General features: G+C 41.8%; 1 protein-coding gene across 1 annotated transcript in view; it reads right to left on the bottom strand.

The window, feature by feature from the left end:
* dgkg (diacylglycerol kinase, gamma) overlaps positions 1 to 17,774 on the bottom strand; it is a 103,362-nt gene that overhangs the window by 32,964 nt on the left and 52,624 nt on the right. The window contains exon 22 of the mRNA XM_019876952.1: positions 3,504 to 3,568. Within this exon, the coding sequence (XP_019732511.1) occupies positions 3,504 to 3,568 (65 nt within the window). The remainder of the gene's footprint in view (positions 1 to 3,503; positions 3,569 to 17,774) is intronic.

Here is a 17,774-nt window from a genome sequence, read left to right as displayed (position 1 = left end):
ACCAAGAGAGAAAAGAGAGAAACCAAAAGCACTAGCAAAAGGCCAGGAAAAAAGTACAAATGAAAATAACTTGTTAACAAAAGAACAAGATGATCCAATCGCATAAATATCTAAAACGAGCCTAATCGGAAACACAAGAAAACTACTCACTGCAAAACAGAGATCAAAAGCAAAGAACGAGAATACGGAGCAACATCAAACATGTCGAGAAAACCTCACATGAACAATGAGCAAGGAGAATTATCCAATAGTCAGTTGTCGCCTGGGCTGTCCTTAGACAGTCCATGATCCCAATGAGTGACAGGTGAGCAGCATGGGCCATCTCACCATCAATCTCAAATTGTCAGTGTACCTGCGACTCCTGGTCAGCAGGGCCGGGATTTGTTGGAGTCAAGCGTTCACCCAGATTTGGGTGATTTGTGGAGGAAGTTGTGTCTGACTTATAGTTGCCAAAAGGGTGTAGAAGGTCTAGATGGGCGTGAAGGACGTAGAGGGCAGGAGGCGATACGATGACCTGGTGGCAATCAGACCCCGGATTGGAATCAACTTCGTCTCTCCTCAAAGTCCAGAATACCTCCTCCCAGCTGCATAGGCTCCACCTCAGGCACCGCAGGCACAGGTACAGGCACCGGTCGACGCTCGGGCATGGTGGCTTGTACTCCCTCCTGGGTTTCTGGTCCACGGAGCACAAGTGTCTTCATGGACGGCCAGTTCGTCTTCGAGGGAGGAACTCCATCCGCAGCGGAAAATGGTACGTAAAGCCCAGTCCTCAAAGCCACTTTCTGCCGCTATTATACGAAAGTTTATTGAGTTATCAGCGAGCGACTGATTACCCTGAACACAATCCATTAACCGACCTCCGGCCTCCTTCCTACAGACAGGGTGGTGGAACACTCGACGGAATTCGGTAATGAAATCCGGGAAGGAGGACCCAAATTTGGATTGTGCGTTGCTCACTGCCATAGCTCACAAACTCGCTTGGCCAGTCAACAGACTCATAATGAAGGAAATACTAGTACTATCAAGTGCAAATATAGATGGCTGCTGGAATTGATTGCAAGCAACGGGTTCGCCACTCGAACGAGTCGGGCGAGGTAAGTTAAGCTCACGACTAGGTCGCACGGGAGGAGTTGCAACAACAGGCGACAGGCAATACTTGGCAACCTAGTTGGTCAATACGAGACCCTAAAGCCTCGAACCGATGGGCTAGCTGGGCAACTGCACCGCGGAGCTCCGCTAGCAGAGCCCTGCTGTCCCACCATTCGTCCTTGGCTGGCCAGCGCGGGCAAAACTTTATCCGGGTCGACAGAGTCCATTGTTGGATAATTCTATAAGGGTCCCAAAAGGTTCCGGACTCTACAAACATACACTCAGATTTGATCCATTTTCAGTATACATGGCAATGATTTAATAAAATGGAACATTTTGCATCTTTGTTCCCCTTACTATGGTCGCCATTCACACGGAGAGACAAAAATGCCTGAAGACACATACCCCTTTTTAGAAAATATGCATATTTGCATTGCTTAGTCAGACACCATAAATGCACTTTATTAAAAAAAGGTTTCCTCCCACATTCCGAAAACATGTATGACAAGGCTGACTGAACACTCCAAATTGTCCCTCGGTGTGGTTGTGAGCGCAAATGGTTGTTTTTCTATGCGTGCCCTTGCGATTGGCTGGCAACCGATTCAGGATGTCCCCCGCCTACTGCCCGAAGACTGCTGGGATGGGCTCCAGCACCCCCCGCGACCCTAGTGAGGATAAGCGGATTGGAAGATGAATGAATGAATGAATGAATGAATGACATAACGGAATACAAACACCATCTTTTGAAATCGATTCACACTCTCACTAGTATTTCTTTCTGTCACTCCGGGAGACATCCCCAGTATCCACTAAGCACAGCACAAAAGTGGATCTCACGACATTAACCCTTTCAGGGACAGCGGTTACTTCAGTGGACAGCTTACCATGTTATCAGGTTACAGGTGCAAGAAACACCATAAATGCACTTTATTAAAAAAAAAAAAAAAAAAAAAATCCCCTTTTCCATCTCCTCAACATCATTGGACTGCAAAGCTAGAACCACACCATATTTATCCATTTCTATTTTGAAACGCTGTCCTGTAAGCCTTTCCTTAATGTTTGAGAGCAATTCTCCAACGGAGAACTGGGGGATCGTTTTTATCGCCCACTTCCACCAGACATCGAAGTTGCAAATTCTGTACATGCAGGACAGGAGATGGAAGACCTCTGCATCAATTATTCAAATTCAAAGAATAAACATGATGTCTCAATAACACTCTCATACTCGCATTTCCTAGTCGGAGTAGTTGGAGACGGCTGAATTCATGCTGTTATGCAAACAAGCCCGGTTCCCACTGGGATGGCGGAACAAGCTTTTATACTTAACTGCCTTGTCAGCAGGGAGGAGCCAACAGGCCAATGTTTGGAGGTCTGGAAAGAATTTGATGAGCCAACACTGGGACTTAATATTTAATATATTGTCTGCTAAAATTCTCTTCAGAACTACAATATATAGTTTAGTTTATTTGTTCAAATCAAATCAGTGCTCGCCTTGGCCACTTGGGGTAAATTATCGTACAAGGCAAATACTATTCATTGAGATGTCTGAAATCCTCTTGGCTCATCAGTATGGCACTAATATTAGTTTTTCTACGCAGGGATAAAGAATAAACAACTTAGAACTATTCAATTTTCTTTATCCACCAACCCAGTCTACCCAAAGTGATTATTTTTTATTTTTTTTAAATGAATTCATAACGGCTTTGCATTGGGCAACAACAATTTTGTTCACTCGCTGTCAATCTCAGTAAGAATCAAAGAGTACTCTGTCACAGTTGATTTGTTTGGGACCAACAAGTGGCTCTGTCGGGCTCCTCCTACATCGGCACACCTGTTGGTCATCACATCATTAGTAGGTTTCCTGTTAAAAGGACTACAGGCCCGACCACTTGGTGTCGGGTCATTGTTGCTGCTGTCATTGTTGCTGTCACTGCTTTTGTTGGTTTGTGTTTATCACGTCATCTTGTTTTGCCTTTGCCATGAGGTTTGTTGTTACTTTGAATTCTTGTTGTTTTCAGGACTTTGTTCTGGATTTAGTTTTCTCAGTGTTTTGTTCATACAGTTTGCCAAGTTCACCCTACTCCTCCCTCTTGACTGCTTTTTGGGGTCCTCCATCACCATGTCTGTGACATACTCTGTATCTCTACAGAAAATGTTCTATTGGATCTCATTTGATTGTGCACAGTGAGGTGTTTAGTGTGTCAAAAATCAATATACAGATCCAGCTGGGCAGGCAGACATTGATTTATGGTGATTGGCTCACATTTCCAGTTTAAAAGTGCAAGGTCAGCTGCTGCCTATGCAACGTAACGTAATCTACATGATAAAACACCACTGCTAACTACATCCCGAGCAAGAAAGCAGCCATCACAGCCGGTTCTACAACTTCATCTTTGAAATGTTCATCTGCTAACCTGCTGTTGAACTTCTCCGGGTGCTTCTCCCTCATCAGATGGAAGCGATGGGCGATGGAGGCGTCCTGTGAGAGGAAAGAACATACAGAGCTTTACCATCAATGATGCCACAAGTCACGAGTGTTTAGTGATCCTCATTGTTGGATAAGGGTCGCTGATGGTGTCGTGGTACACTTGTCTGACTTGTGTGAGGGCAGCATGGGATAAATTCCCACTCAGTGACAGTGTAGAAGCGGGTGTGAATAGTTGTCTCTACTGTATATGTGCCCTGTGAGTGACTGGCGACCAGTTCAGCGTGTCGTCTGCCTTCTGCCCGAAGTCAGCTAGGATAGGCTCCAGCAACTCTTTGTGACCCTGTTCGGGATAAGCGGTGTTGAAATTGGATGAATGGATTGTTGGACAAATAACTGACACGAAGGAAATTGTGTCAACAATTTCCTGCAAAAATGTAATGGGATCTTGGTTCCTTCTGTTTATTTACTCGACATCAGAGCTTCTCAGGCATCTATCGAGTTTCCTTATGCCTTACTGTTGATACCATTTATCTATTCTATCTATTTTCCGATCCACTTATCCTCACGAGGCAGGTGGTGGAGCCTACCCCAGCCGTCTTTGGGCAGTAGGCTAAACTGGTTACCAGCCAATCGCAGGGCACACAGAGACATCCGCGCTGACACTCACACCTAGGGACAATTTCGAGTGTTCAATCAACCTGCCATGCATGTTTTTGGAATGTGGGAGGAAACTGTAGTACCCGGAGAAAACCCACGGGGAGAACATGCAAACTCCACACAGGAAGGCCGGAGCCGGAATCGAACCCACGACCTCTGCACTGTGAGGTCGACGCGCTAACCACTGGATCACCAGGCTGCCCTGATACCATTCATTACTGTTCAATTGCACAACATAATCAATACACCACAACTGGCCTCAACATTTGCTGTAGTAATATATTTATTGCATCAACCTTGTAATGACGGACACATTTGCATCTTCAATGCGCCATTGTCAAAATGTTAAATGTTAAAATGATAAGACTTTAAGCCTGTGTCTCACGAAGCGGTTCACGAGTGTTTGCGCACGGTTGCTGGTTTTTCACCACGGTTCGTTCAGGGTTGCAAAGAGGTTTGCTAAACATTCGCAGTTTTAATGGTCACAGTCGAAAAAACAACATTCACTACATCCTCCAACACGAGCTGGCCTTCATCTCTCAGTGAGATGCGGCTTTTACCGATTTTGCTTTCAAACGTAGGACTGAAAGCAAGTCTATTTCAACAGATTTATTAGATCTCAAAATTATCAGCTGGTGGTCTGCATCCTGGCGAGTGTCGTGAGTCCTCCAGCAAGGCAGCAAGAACGAGTTGCCAGTTTTACATTTTGTGCCCATCGGGACTCAAACCGTAGCACTTCAGCTCCAAATCCAGATGAGTTATTGTTGCCCCAAAATTAATAATTCTGGATATCAAATGAATGACTACCTACGGATCCACCCTGCGCAAGGTATAAATCCCACAAAAATGTTGTTGCCAACTCTCTGTTAACATTTTTTGCTCATTCTTGATCTTTATTTGGGATTACTTGTACCTAATGTTAATGAGCTACTATTGAGGAAAACTTCTTTGGTCAGCTATACAGATGCCATGGACTGGATGTATTTTGTCGAAAGAGACATCTACTGCAACAATAGACAAAGTCATTACTGTCTCGAGTAAACTCTTACCAATACAGGAACACTATTTTGAGGCAATGTGGTAACCTGACATAAAACCTCGGTTCGTCCGAGGAGGAAGCTATGGCTCATGATCCCTTGACGTTGTGTGTTGTGTATCAAATAAAGTGATCTGCTCATGAGTGTATGCTGTGTATCAATTAAAGTGATCTGCTTTAATTGGACGGTGGAGTGATCTTAAGCAGAGGCACCGGGGACTGGGAAAGAGGCCTGTTTGTGGGTTTAAAAAAAAAAAATCAACAGCAGCCTCTAAGCAACACATTAGATGAAATAATGGCAGAGACAATATGTCACAAGATCATACATACAATATTGTCAAATGTATCAAATCTGGGTTATCCAAAGCTTTTGTCTTTGTGTGTTTGTACAGAATAATGACATCATCTGCTGCTGCTCCAAAGTGTCTAACAAGAACATAAGTTAATTTACTTCAAGTGCCTCCTCACGCACAAAACCACTGCCACGATAAATAGGGTAAAAGCTTTTTGTCTTTCTACTTTGCTGTCGCATGTAGAGTAAAACGAAATATATCAACTCACTGGCCAGTGGCCACTTCATTAGGCACATCAATACGATCAAATAAAGAGCTCTGCTATGAGAAAAAAAGTACTGGTAACCTGAACCTGAACCTTAAGCGTTGGATCAGAAACTTCCGTTTGAACAAGATGTCAATTGTGGCGGTTGTGGTTTGTAATGGTGTACAACTGTCCTGTGATATCCTAAGACATAAAAACGACAACAACAACAAAAATAATTCAAACAAGCAAAACAGGACTTGGGGCTTGGTGGATGAGCGATCCGCAGGGCTGAGCTCAGAGCTCCCATTTGACCAACCTTCATATTCTGTTTAAGCATCCATCCATTTTCAACACTGCTTATCCTGAACTGGGTCGCAGGGAGTTGCTGGAGCCTATCCCATCTGACTTCCAGGCAGAAGGCAGACTACACCCTGAACTGGTTGCCAGCCAAATGCAGGGCGCACCTAGATGAACAACCATCCGCGCTCACACTCACACCTAGAGACAATTTAGAGTGTTCAATCAGCCTGCAAGTTTTTGGAATGTGGGAGGAAACCGGAGTACCCGGAGAAAACCCATGCAGGCACAGGGAGAACATGCAAACTCCACCCTGCACCTCTGCACCATAAGGCCGACCTACTAACCAGTCAACTACCAGGCCGTTGTAAACAACTTCAACAGGGAAAATAATTATGTTTACAGAGATTCAAGTAAATTTTGCATGTGGATTTTTTTTTTTGCACTGCTTCCAAACCTGCCCTCATTTTTTGTGTTCCACATCAAGTTTTCATAATAATAATAATAATAATAATAATATCATCATAATACATTTTATGATATTTATGAATTAAGGGTAAGGCTCAGCAACAGGTGGATTTTTTTCGGAAACGTCATAGCTAGAAATTATAATGCATGGTAAAATCCGTATTGCCCAAGCTTTAATCAGTCAAACATCAAAACAAAAAAATGGAAAATATTTCAAAAGCCTGATGTGCTGGAATTTTTTTTTTTTTTAAATCACCAACAAAAGTACATTTAGGAACACAATGAACCATCTCAGATTCTAATTGCAGTGTTATCAAAAACAGATTAGAAAAGGAGTAGAGGAACTGTAGCCAATTAAAATCTTTGTACAAGCTTATATTATATCCCCAATTAGGATGATGTCAATTTTAAATATATACACGATGAACTTGAGAAATAGTTTAACCATGTGTGTGACGAACAAATGGAAAATGAGCTGAATGAGGACGTCCCAGATAGTAGATGGGGTGACATGTGGAGGGCTCATTTTGCCGCACCTCATTCGCAAGGTTGAAGGGATTTTTTTTTTTTTTAGGGGAGGAGAAGAACCAAATTCGCAATGTCATAACACCTAAAATTACAGGGACCTGAAATTATGGAGAAACGCTTTCATGGTGACGCAATTGTGCTGGAGATTACGTGATCGGGTCGACCCCAATCATTTTTCATGTCTTCTGGAATTGTACGAAGATCAGGCCGTTCAGGCCAGCGAGACCATTCACTTCTTGATAAAGTGTTGGGGTATGGTGTACCATTTACATTTCAAGAGCTGTATCTTGGTTATATACTGTATAAGGCATAGTTTGTAAAAGGGACCAATTCTCCTCTCTGCAGGGGAAAAAGAGAAATTTAAAACATGGCAGAAGGTGAACACGCCAACAGTACGGCGGTGGAGGAAAATAATCGACGATATAAGGGACATGGGATGGACTGACATAAAATCAGACTAAAAGAGGGACAGCTTGAAAGATACTGGGACTTGATTAGATTCTCTCCTGCCTAAATTTTGAAAAATAGCCCGAAGTGGAAAGAAGAATTTTAACTGTCAGAATGATGGTGAAAAAATGTTTTATCGTCTGGATAAAAACTGCTCTCTGATTGTACAGAATGCAAATGTCTTGAATGGCTCGATAAGTGTTAAAAAAAAACCCCAACAGAAATACCAATTTCAGCGGTATTTGGGGAAGCTATAATGCAATATAGCTTATCCATAGGAATGAATAACACAAAACAACACAAACTGCTTGTCAATCAGTTAAAGAGCGTCCAGCATCACCCAATAAAATTCAATAAAAAGTGAATGATAAAGCTGCGCAATGATGCATTAACTATGTTGGTAAGTAAGTCTCTCTTGTTGTGCTCAGAACCTTATATGGATTTTATCGGCTGGCTGCAAGATGCCACCTCAAGCGCGGCCTGATAGACACTGATGCGTCGATCGGACGACATCAGCAAATTTCAAGTCTCAAAATAGAAGCGGCAGCGCCGCTTTAATTGGCAGAGAACTTGAAACCCGCTGAGCGACGGGACATCACAGGCAATCTGATGGACTGAGAGGAACCATGAGGAATGTTAGGCTTTTATTGTCGTGTCTCACATGTCGTGAGACACGACAAGGTGACTGCAATGACAACAATGAGGCACAAATGTGGAAAACATGGCAGAATTATTGGAGGGAGGACAATAAAAAGGCCTCGGGGTGTGCATGTGAGCATTTTTTTTTTGTTTGTTGTTAATTCATTTGGGTTCAGGATTCGACAAAACTTTCCAAAACAAGACTGGCTGTCACATCAGAATATATTTGCTGTCAGTTTCAGTCGCCGCTAGCATCAAAGTTGTTTTGATTCGAAAGTTGTTGATACAGGAAATGGAATGGAAAAGGACAAACCAACATGAGTCCATGGACAGAAACATTTTCAAGCTAGTTAGCAGGCATGAGATGAGCAACAAGTGTGGGTGTGTGTGATAACAACGACACATCCCCAAAATTAGTGGTGAGCAGTCACGGCTAGCGGGGCTGTCTCTGCTGGCCAAAACACGATTAAAAGTTCCCACCTCCATTTAAAACCTAAATACTAGGGAGAAATTTACTTGTTATCAGACATACGGAATAGATTTTTTCTTTCCAGAGACGCTAGACATTGTGAGGAATCGTTTTTGAGGGTTTGTGTAATTGCGAAATAATGCATAGTGGAGAGTAATGCGCCGCGTTTACTTTTTACGTTTGCTTCAGTACTGTATTTACTCCGTTGCATTGAGCTACAATCCGCTTGCCATTTTTATTTGTATCAATCAATTGCTTCAGTGATCTGCACTATTGGTTTTGGTTCATCAGAGAGATTTGTACTTTTGGTTGTTATCATGTGACTCAATTTCACCAATCCAACATAGCCAGGATCACGACCGCAACAAATTCTCTGTTGTCCCACACAGAAACAAAGTTTTCCAAAGTGTCTCATTTACGTGAAGCATCGCATAAACAACAGCGTGTGACAGTCTGAAGAGGCCGAATGCACCTGGGCTCATATTCAATCTGTTTACCTTGCAGAAAAGAACATCTTCGCCATGCACTTAGCTCACTCATCTCAGCTTGATAAATTGATTCTGCTGTTTTATGAGTGTAAACAAAGAAAGTTAATATTAGAGCATTTCAAGTGGCTGAATCGTCCTTAATTTATGTTACTTTATGAAGAGTAAATCTGTTTTGGATGGAGTGATTTTGTTGTGTCTAAAGTTCCATATCCTATTTCATAGTTTTTTGTTCTTCATGCTCTGAAAAAAATAAATAAATAGAGAGAAATTACTCATCAGTTACTCCGTAGTTGAGTAGTATTTTTACTGAACACTTATGCCGACTCAAGTAATTAATTGGAGGGCTACTATTTACTTTTACTTCAGTCATTATTCTCACGCAGTAAAATTTTAGGCCACTCCACCCAACTCTGTTGGTGGTACAAAGAGGAATATTGAGTCGGATATGTCACCACTCAAGGTCCGGGTATCACATGCCAGATCCCCAAATTGCTAAAGCAGTGTCAAGTGTTTTTTTTTTTTTTAATCAAAAGTGATTTATTATTACACCCTCTATCTATTGATTAAAAAAAATTCATTTCACTTTGTATTATATTGTTGAAGTTATATATCAAATATTGTATGGTATTCTTGAGTGCCAAGAAAGACACCTTCAAAAAAAAGTCCATCTTCATTATTATTATTATTATTATTATTATTATTATTATTATTTTGTGTAACACAATCGGAATCATTTTGAATGTTGTTAAACAGGATGCGTTATCAGAAAGGACAAACCAACAAACTGGTGGAGACAGAAATGTGTTAGCATGCACGAGATTAGCAATGCTAGTGTCACACTGAGCACAAGATGGTCATGGCACATTCCAAAAAACACTCAAATAGAACGAATGCAGCGCAAATGCGTTGAATGAATTGCATTATCATTTGGATACGTTTGGTCCTCAGATAAACCCAATGATATTAGACACATGGCAAGGCATGACCTCAAATGCCCGACTCTGGGTCATTATTTCGATCTGGGGGAGGTCAATTTGTTGTCCCTGCTTTGCTATAACTAATGTAGTTTAACAGCCAAACACGTGTTGTAGAATTCATAAAATAAGTGGGACATAGTCAAAGCAATATGAATCCACAGTGGCAGAAGATTATATCTGACGATGTTTGTTGCCTCATTCTCGTAAAACTCGTGACTTGCATGATCTTGACAAACAAGATAGCGCTACTGTCTGTAACCGTGACAACCAACCATTGTAGACGAGAACCAAAAGTGTTCTTTTTGGTTTTTTTGTTCGACAACTTTCACGGTGCAGACACTACTTCCATAAAGTTTTCAGGTCAGATTTCAGGATGAGCCTAAAACTCACTAGAACCTTTATGGGTTAAGTTAATTTCACCTTTTCTAAACTTTTGAATGCATGTCCAATTGTTCAATGTTTCAGTATTTTTTGTACAATTTGCTGTCCTGCAACAAGTAGCTGAAATGGCAAAATTCAAAACAGGTGTTGACATGAAAATTTTCATCAATACTCACATCCAGGCTTTTCTGTCACTCTTCCAGTCTCTTTGTATTTCTTGTAACCTGTTGATGACTACCGAATGACATTTTTACCCTTTCATGCACCAATAATGATAACCTGTAACCTGATAACATGATAAGCTGTCCACTGTAGTGACTGCTGAAAGGGTTTAGCTCAGTGGCCACTTCCTCTGAGAACATCCTGCATTAAGCTATGCAATGGAGAGATACCAATGAGCAATTGTTGGGCGCAGTCTTGGTTTCATGATGTTAAAATGTAAACAGCATGATGAAGACGACTGTTTAAATAGCAACTTTAAAATGAACCAAGAAATGCATTGGTTAATTTATGGATTAAAAACCTGCTGTGAACTTTGCCATTCAGCACATTGTTAGCGAATAGCAAGTTATGCAAAATGTACCGAAACGTTCACAGTTGGAGATGTACGTTCAAAAGTCGAAGAGGAGGTCAAATTGAGTGGACGTGTACAGGTTATAGTGCTTTTTAGGTTCATCCAGAAATTTTCAGATGAAACCAAAATCCCTCACCAAAATCTAACAACACGGATGCTCTGGTCAGGAAGAGGTCTTTTGGAGTTCAGGGGTCACTCCTTAAGACCTTCTTTGACTCTGTGGTGGCCTCAGCCATTCATTACGGCATAGTCTGCTGGTCAGGCAGCATCTCAGCCCGGGAAAGAGAGCGACTGGATCGACTGGTCAGGAGGGCCAGCTCTGTCCTAGGCTGCTCCCTGGACACTCTGAAGGTGGTGGGCAACAGGGACGCTAGCTAAGCTAAGAGCTATGATGGACAGACCCTGCCAACCCCTCCAGGCCACTCTGACAGCACTGGGCAGCTCCTTCAGCCAGAGACTGATACACCCGCGCTGCAAGAAGGAGAGGTACTGCCGCTCGTTCTGCCGACCGCTGTCAGGCTATTGAATAGACAGACCTGAAAACCTGGACTCAACCCCACTCACCCATTTTTAATATGCTTATATTCATATTTTATATATATTGATATACTTTTTGTTGTCTACTTTCTCCCTTTCATAATTTTGCTGCTGTAAATTGGGAATTTCTCCATTGTGAGACAAAAAAAAGGTTTTCTTATCTTATCTTAATGCAGTATGGGGCAGGCTTTCCACCGTCCCCGTCTCCCATTGTGATACAAGACGTTACATTACACAGCCACCCGCAATCGGTGAAAATCTGCAATTTAGAGAAACTGCTTTTTTTTTTTTTTAAATGTCGCTATTGCCTCTTCCGCACGTCATTTTGAAAGTTATGAGAATGGACTTCTGCTGTGGGATCAGTTGCAATGCATATATGTGAATGATAAAAGTAAATTGCACATTTGTCGAAGGAAATGTAAGGTGCTTCATGAAATGTTTTGTAAAAGATATGTTCATTTAATTTCAACATTTTCCTAATGTTCTTGTGCTTCTTTATACCAAAACAAAGGAAAGACATATTGTTTTGGTTATTTATAGCAAAGTATGGTATCATTTTAATGGTCCGGCCCACTTGACAACTACCCAGGCCGTATGTGGCCCACCATGTGAAATGAGTTTGACACCCCTGGACTAGACGGTCCTGAAAACCTGGACTCACCCCTACTCACCCATTTTTAATATGCTTATATTCATATTTGATATTTGATATTTTTATTTATTTATGTACTTTTTGTCTTCTACTTTCTCCCTTTCATAATTTTGTTACTGTAATGAACGTTTTCTTATCTTATCTTATTGTCAAATGTGCCCTATGTGCAACATACAGCACAGATGAAATTTCTTTCCTCGAGAGAGGAGCCGCTGCGGGTGCCCGCACCGCCATCAACAGAACAGTTAACATAAAATGACTAAATACAATACAACACATAAGACACAGACAGGCGTGCAATCTTAACCACTTTTTCTGCATACACTTTGTTGTTTGAAGCAGTTATAGATGAAAGAAGAGTATCATGGGAAACTGGAGGGTGTAGAGTGGAATATAGTGTGACTCTCTACAACCGCACGGCACATTTCTAGTTTTGGGTGAGCAACCACTACTGACCAATGAGTTACCGTACTGTACTTTACCGTTACGTGTAAAACTTTCCACGAGTATCTTTGCTGAGAGAGCATGCAGACATATCCGCAAAAAATAAAAAAATAAAAGTGTGTGTGTGTGTGTGTGTGTGTGTGTGTGTGTGTGCAGGCACGCGCATTGGAGTATTGCTGGCATTCGGTGAAGGTCAGGGGAAGTATCAGTGACAGGAAGTCAGCAGCTGCCAGGTCCACGCCAGGTTATGAATAATGGACGGTAATGAATAACCATGCTGAGAGACACCTGCCGACTCTTCAAGACCAGAGGAACTCTGCTCAAGAGCACTAAGGTCACATGTGTGGCCCTGCAACAACAAGCGTACACATTTTTGTTCATTCGCACTGGTATTTTGATGTTGTTGAGATGAGGAGGGTCTCAGGGGACTACAAAAGCAACAGATAGCACTGGCTGGATAGTATTTTAGCCATTCAGAAGGATGAAGTAAGTAGTTTCCGGAATAAGAGTAACAACAACAAACTTCACACACTGTTTCCACAGTGGATCATTCTCATATCTTTTTTCTGAGCGATTTTTTACATTATCAGGCTTTAAAATGGCACTGTTGTAAAGATTTTTGTAGAAAATAACACTCTGTTTTCTACTTCATTTAACTGCTACCTAGACAGCGAGTTACTCGAGCAGGGATAGGCAACTTAAATGCTGAAGGGGGCCACCATTTTTCATCAGTGCTGGAGAGGGACGTAGTAGCACACTTCCAAACCAGAAGTTTGACAAATACGTCCAAAATATGTGCACAGGTGCAAAATACCTGCTCTTAATATATTTCATTTTTGATAATACGTCTTTTTATAGAAAAATTCCACTATCCTGACCCAACAACAACGGATGTGACGCATACTGTAATTTTTTTTTCCAGTGCAAGGGACTCTCTTGCGTAAAAATTACCTTTGAATGACGGCATAAAACTGCTGAACAAGTTTTAACAATTTTTTACTTCAATCATTTTTCATATTTTGGATTTCTCCTCTGTTTTTTTCAATTTCCCCCATTTTTCATGGAGAAGCGAACGGGGACTTGAGTTTGTGGATAACTGGCCCTCTTTCTGGGGTCGGTCCAACATGCTGTCACCCTAACCGGGAAGGCACCATGACTCTTTCTAGAAACATCGATTACTATTTGAGCTTTCCATGGCAATCCACATTAGAGCAGGCCGGGTTACAAGTTATTATTACTTGGCACTCTCTTGTTCAGCATTTACATGCTCAGTGACATCATACGTAAATATTCGTTTTCACTGTTATGCTGATGATACCCAATTATTCTTCCTTTCATAATTTTGCTGCTGTAATTTCTCCATTTTGAGACCAATAAAGGTTTTCTTATCTTATCTTGTATATGCCATTAGAAATAACTAACCCGCGCGGTTGCTGTAATGTCAAGGCATGCCTTACTGTGATTAAACAATGGATGACTTTTAATTTTTTGCTTCTTAACTGTGATAAATCCGAGATGATGATTATTCGCCATGCTCCGCATTGACACCTATCCAAGGACTACTACTCTCAGCCTCGACAAATGTACTATTACCCAAAGTGATTCAGTAAAAAAATCTCAATGTTATATTTGATTCAATGCTCTCTTTTCAAATGGACATGAAGAATACAAGTAGAACTGCGTTTTTTTTCACCTTCGCAAAATCGCTAAGAGACGTCCCATTTTATCTCCTGGTCACGTAGAAATCGCAATTCATGCGTTTGTTCCATCTCACCTCGATTAAGACATTTATTTGCCTCACAATGGAGAAATTCCCATTATTGCAATATATTGCTCTCTGGTCTTCCCATGTCCAATGTTAAAAAAATGCACTTAGTACAGAATGCTGCAGCTAGACTCCTGACGAGGACGAGGAAGTTCGATCACATTACCCCCGATACTAGCCATCTTCCAATGGCTTCCGGTCCATTTGAGATGCGATTTCAAGGTTTTGTTACTTACTGATAACATAGTACACGGCTTAGGAATCCTCCTATCTCGTTGACTTAGTGCCACCATATGTTCCGCCCCAAACTCTTCGTTCACAACATGCTGGTCTTTTAGTGATTCAGAGGGCCAAAAAGAAGTCCGGAGGTTTTCTATACGGCCTTCAGTGCACTGGAATGCCATACCCATGCATGCTATACCCACGCAAATTAGAGCAGCTACCTTAGTAGCTCACTCATTTGTATACTCTTGCATTTTTGTTGAACGATATGTTGCCTGTTTGTACTGCCGTTTTCTCTGTTCGTCCTTCCTCCTCTTCCCTGATCTGGAGAGGGGGTTAGGGGATGTCATTGGCAGGATTCTGCTCCAATCGTTATGGACATGATTTGCACCGACTAGGCCGGGCAAGAGCTGGGTCAACCATACATAAATAAATGTGCCTTGACTTGACTTATTTGGTCGTCGCCTTCATGTGCTGCCCTTCAACCACTCTGAATGAACACTCAGGATGTCTTTACATGCAGCACGTATGTTACGTGCTTATAAGCGTATCATAAAAGCTCCAGCACAGCCGACGCCATGTTGGCAAGCAATCAAGCAAAGTGTTGTGGTAAACATTTGGAAATGGTCAGGAGCCCCCCCTCCCCCGTCCCCACCCCACCCCTAGCCCCCAACAGGAGAATCAATTTGCAGCACATGCTGTCCCGTGTAAGCACATGACTGCACACGCACGCGCATGCACACACACACCCCCTAGCCCCCAACAGGAGAATCAATTTGCAGCACATGCTGTCCCGTGTAAGCACATGACTGCACACGCGCACGCACACACACACACACACACACACACACACACACACACACACACACACACACACACACACACACACACACACACACGCACCCATGTAGCACAGCACTCTAAGTCATGCATGTTGCTGAAGGATCACTTTGAAGTTCTTTTGACACGGGAATTTGGATGGAGAAAATATTTGCTTTTTCACCAGTAGTACGCCCACTTCTCCAAAACCAGAACATAACACAACTGATTATTAAATTAGCCATTTTTTACTGAATTTGATTCTTTAAGTCTTTTTTTACCTCCAATTCAACATATAAATAAACAATCTTGTATTGAAAAAAAACCCAATTACTTTAAATTAAAAAAAATATACAAAATCAAAATAATGTTTGAACCTGCCTCTCTCTCTCTCTCTCTCTCTCTCTCTCTCTCTCTCTCTCTCTCTCTCTCTCTCTCTCTCTATATATATATATATATAGAGAATCACTTACCACAAATATAAGATTTACTGCTAAAAATTTTGCTCCTTTGAATAAGTTCCTTTTTAAGGGCATTTCCGATTTAAATATCAGGAACAAAACACTTATAAAACCATAATATTCAGACCCAATCTAACAGTGTCATTTGAGCTTCAATGAGACACTTGAGCTGACACACAGCTGGCTGTTGTGATTTTGGCGTGGCTGTGACACAGGTTATTGTCTCCCTGGGGAAGCAAGTTGCAGCACACACATCCCATTTTATTGACGGGCTTATGAAATGACTCAGAGTATTTATTGTCATTTTGGGAATAAATTAGAAAATATTTGTACTTACTCCTGCAATGCGCTTGTGTATCCACTGGTTGAGAAACACTGCTCTGTACTACATTGTAGCTGTTCGCAATCAATTTATCAGTATGAAAACTTGACAGAAAATCCACTGCACCCATCAGATATGCTGATGCAGACACAGCAGACCTCCTTTTTTTCTCTCTTTAAGGTGGTGTTGACCTAGCTAGCCTCAAAAAGTCACATTTTTCTCCAAATGTACACAATCGAAAAATAATTTTTAATCAAGTCCGACATTGTATTTGCTCATAAATAGATGTTTGGTGCGTATATTAAGCACAACCAGATGAGTAAACATAGCAGACTATTTAGCTGAACCAATCAGAGTACGGAAAAATGCAATGAGTCTTTCTAAAGGCACTGAGCGATGAATGTAAAATCCGACTGTGAAAATAAAAAAACAGCCATTTCAATTGTGTGTGTGTGTGTGTGTGTGTGTGTGTGTGTGTGTGTGTGTGTGATGCCAGCACAGTAGATTCCGAAGACCTTAGACAGATTACATTTACATGGCAACACAGAAATCTGATTGGATGAAAAAAAAAAAAAAGTTAAGTCATAAACAACTGGAAGCTGCGCATTCGAGAAATGAATGAAAAATGTTGGAAAGAAAATACTACAATTTCAAGTAAATGTATTTTGGGCTCTGACTGCGGGCCACTGCCATGTAGAGCACTGTATCGTGCATCGGGAGTGATTCCTAACACAGTCCAACTTGTGACACATTCAGTTGTAGCTAATATCTAGCTAGCTGGCTCATTATTGAGCATATTAGGTGAATGCACTGCTATAAAACTATATTTAGTTCTTGTGATTCAAATGTATTGTATCATCTTTGAAATGAAACGTTGGATTCTCAGAGGGAACACAGTTTGCATTCACAGATGCTAAAATAACAGAAGCTAGCACAATTCGTCATCGCCTTGGACAAGCCCCACTACATGCTCCACACCATGGAGCCAAGTTAGTGTCATGTACTGTAACTGTGCAAGTGCTCAGATTGAGCCTGATGTCACCATGGCACCCAAACCTTGATGCACAAGATTAGCCAAGGCAGATTGGAAGGCCTCTTGGTGACGTGGTAGATTGAGTCACAGCGGCTGGTTTGTTCAGGTGTCCAGATAGGCGGCCATCTGTCGCCACTTGCCCCGCTAGGCTCAGTGATCTCTCACCCTGGGTTTCACATAGCTCAATCAAGCAATCAATCCAACTTTAGATTGCACTTTTCATCCAGAAAAATGCAACTCAAAGTGCTCTGCAATTAAAATATACAAAATATAACGTAAAAAGAGGGCCCTCCCTACCCCAGACACAGATACATATCCCCACAAGCATGCCTGTGCTCGTACGCCCACATGTACATGTGCGTGCGTGCGCGCGCGCGCACACACACACACACTGAAAAACTACGTTAAAAGAGACATGGCAGGGTACAGAGACACTATTTGAGGAAAAGAGCTCCCAGTGTGGCGGCCCCCCCATGAAGAAAAAAATGGATCTTAAAAAAA

The sequence above is a fragment of the Hippocampus comes genome, unplaced genomic scaffold, assembly GCF_001891065.2.
Source record: "Hippocampus comes isolate QL1 unplaced genomic scaffold, H_comes_QL1_v1.1 scaffold110, whole genome shotgun sequence".
In the NCBI taxonomy this organism is placed as follows: domain Eukaryota; kingdom Metazoa; phylum Chordata; class Actinopteri; order Syngnathiformes; family Syngnathidae; genus Hippocampus; species Hippocampus comes.
Note: the sequence above shows the minus strand (reverse complement) of the source record. Positions and strands in the feature narration are given on the sequence as shown.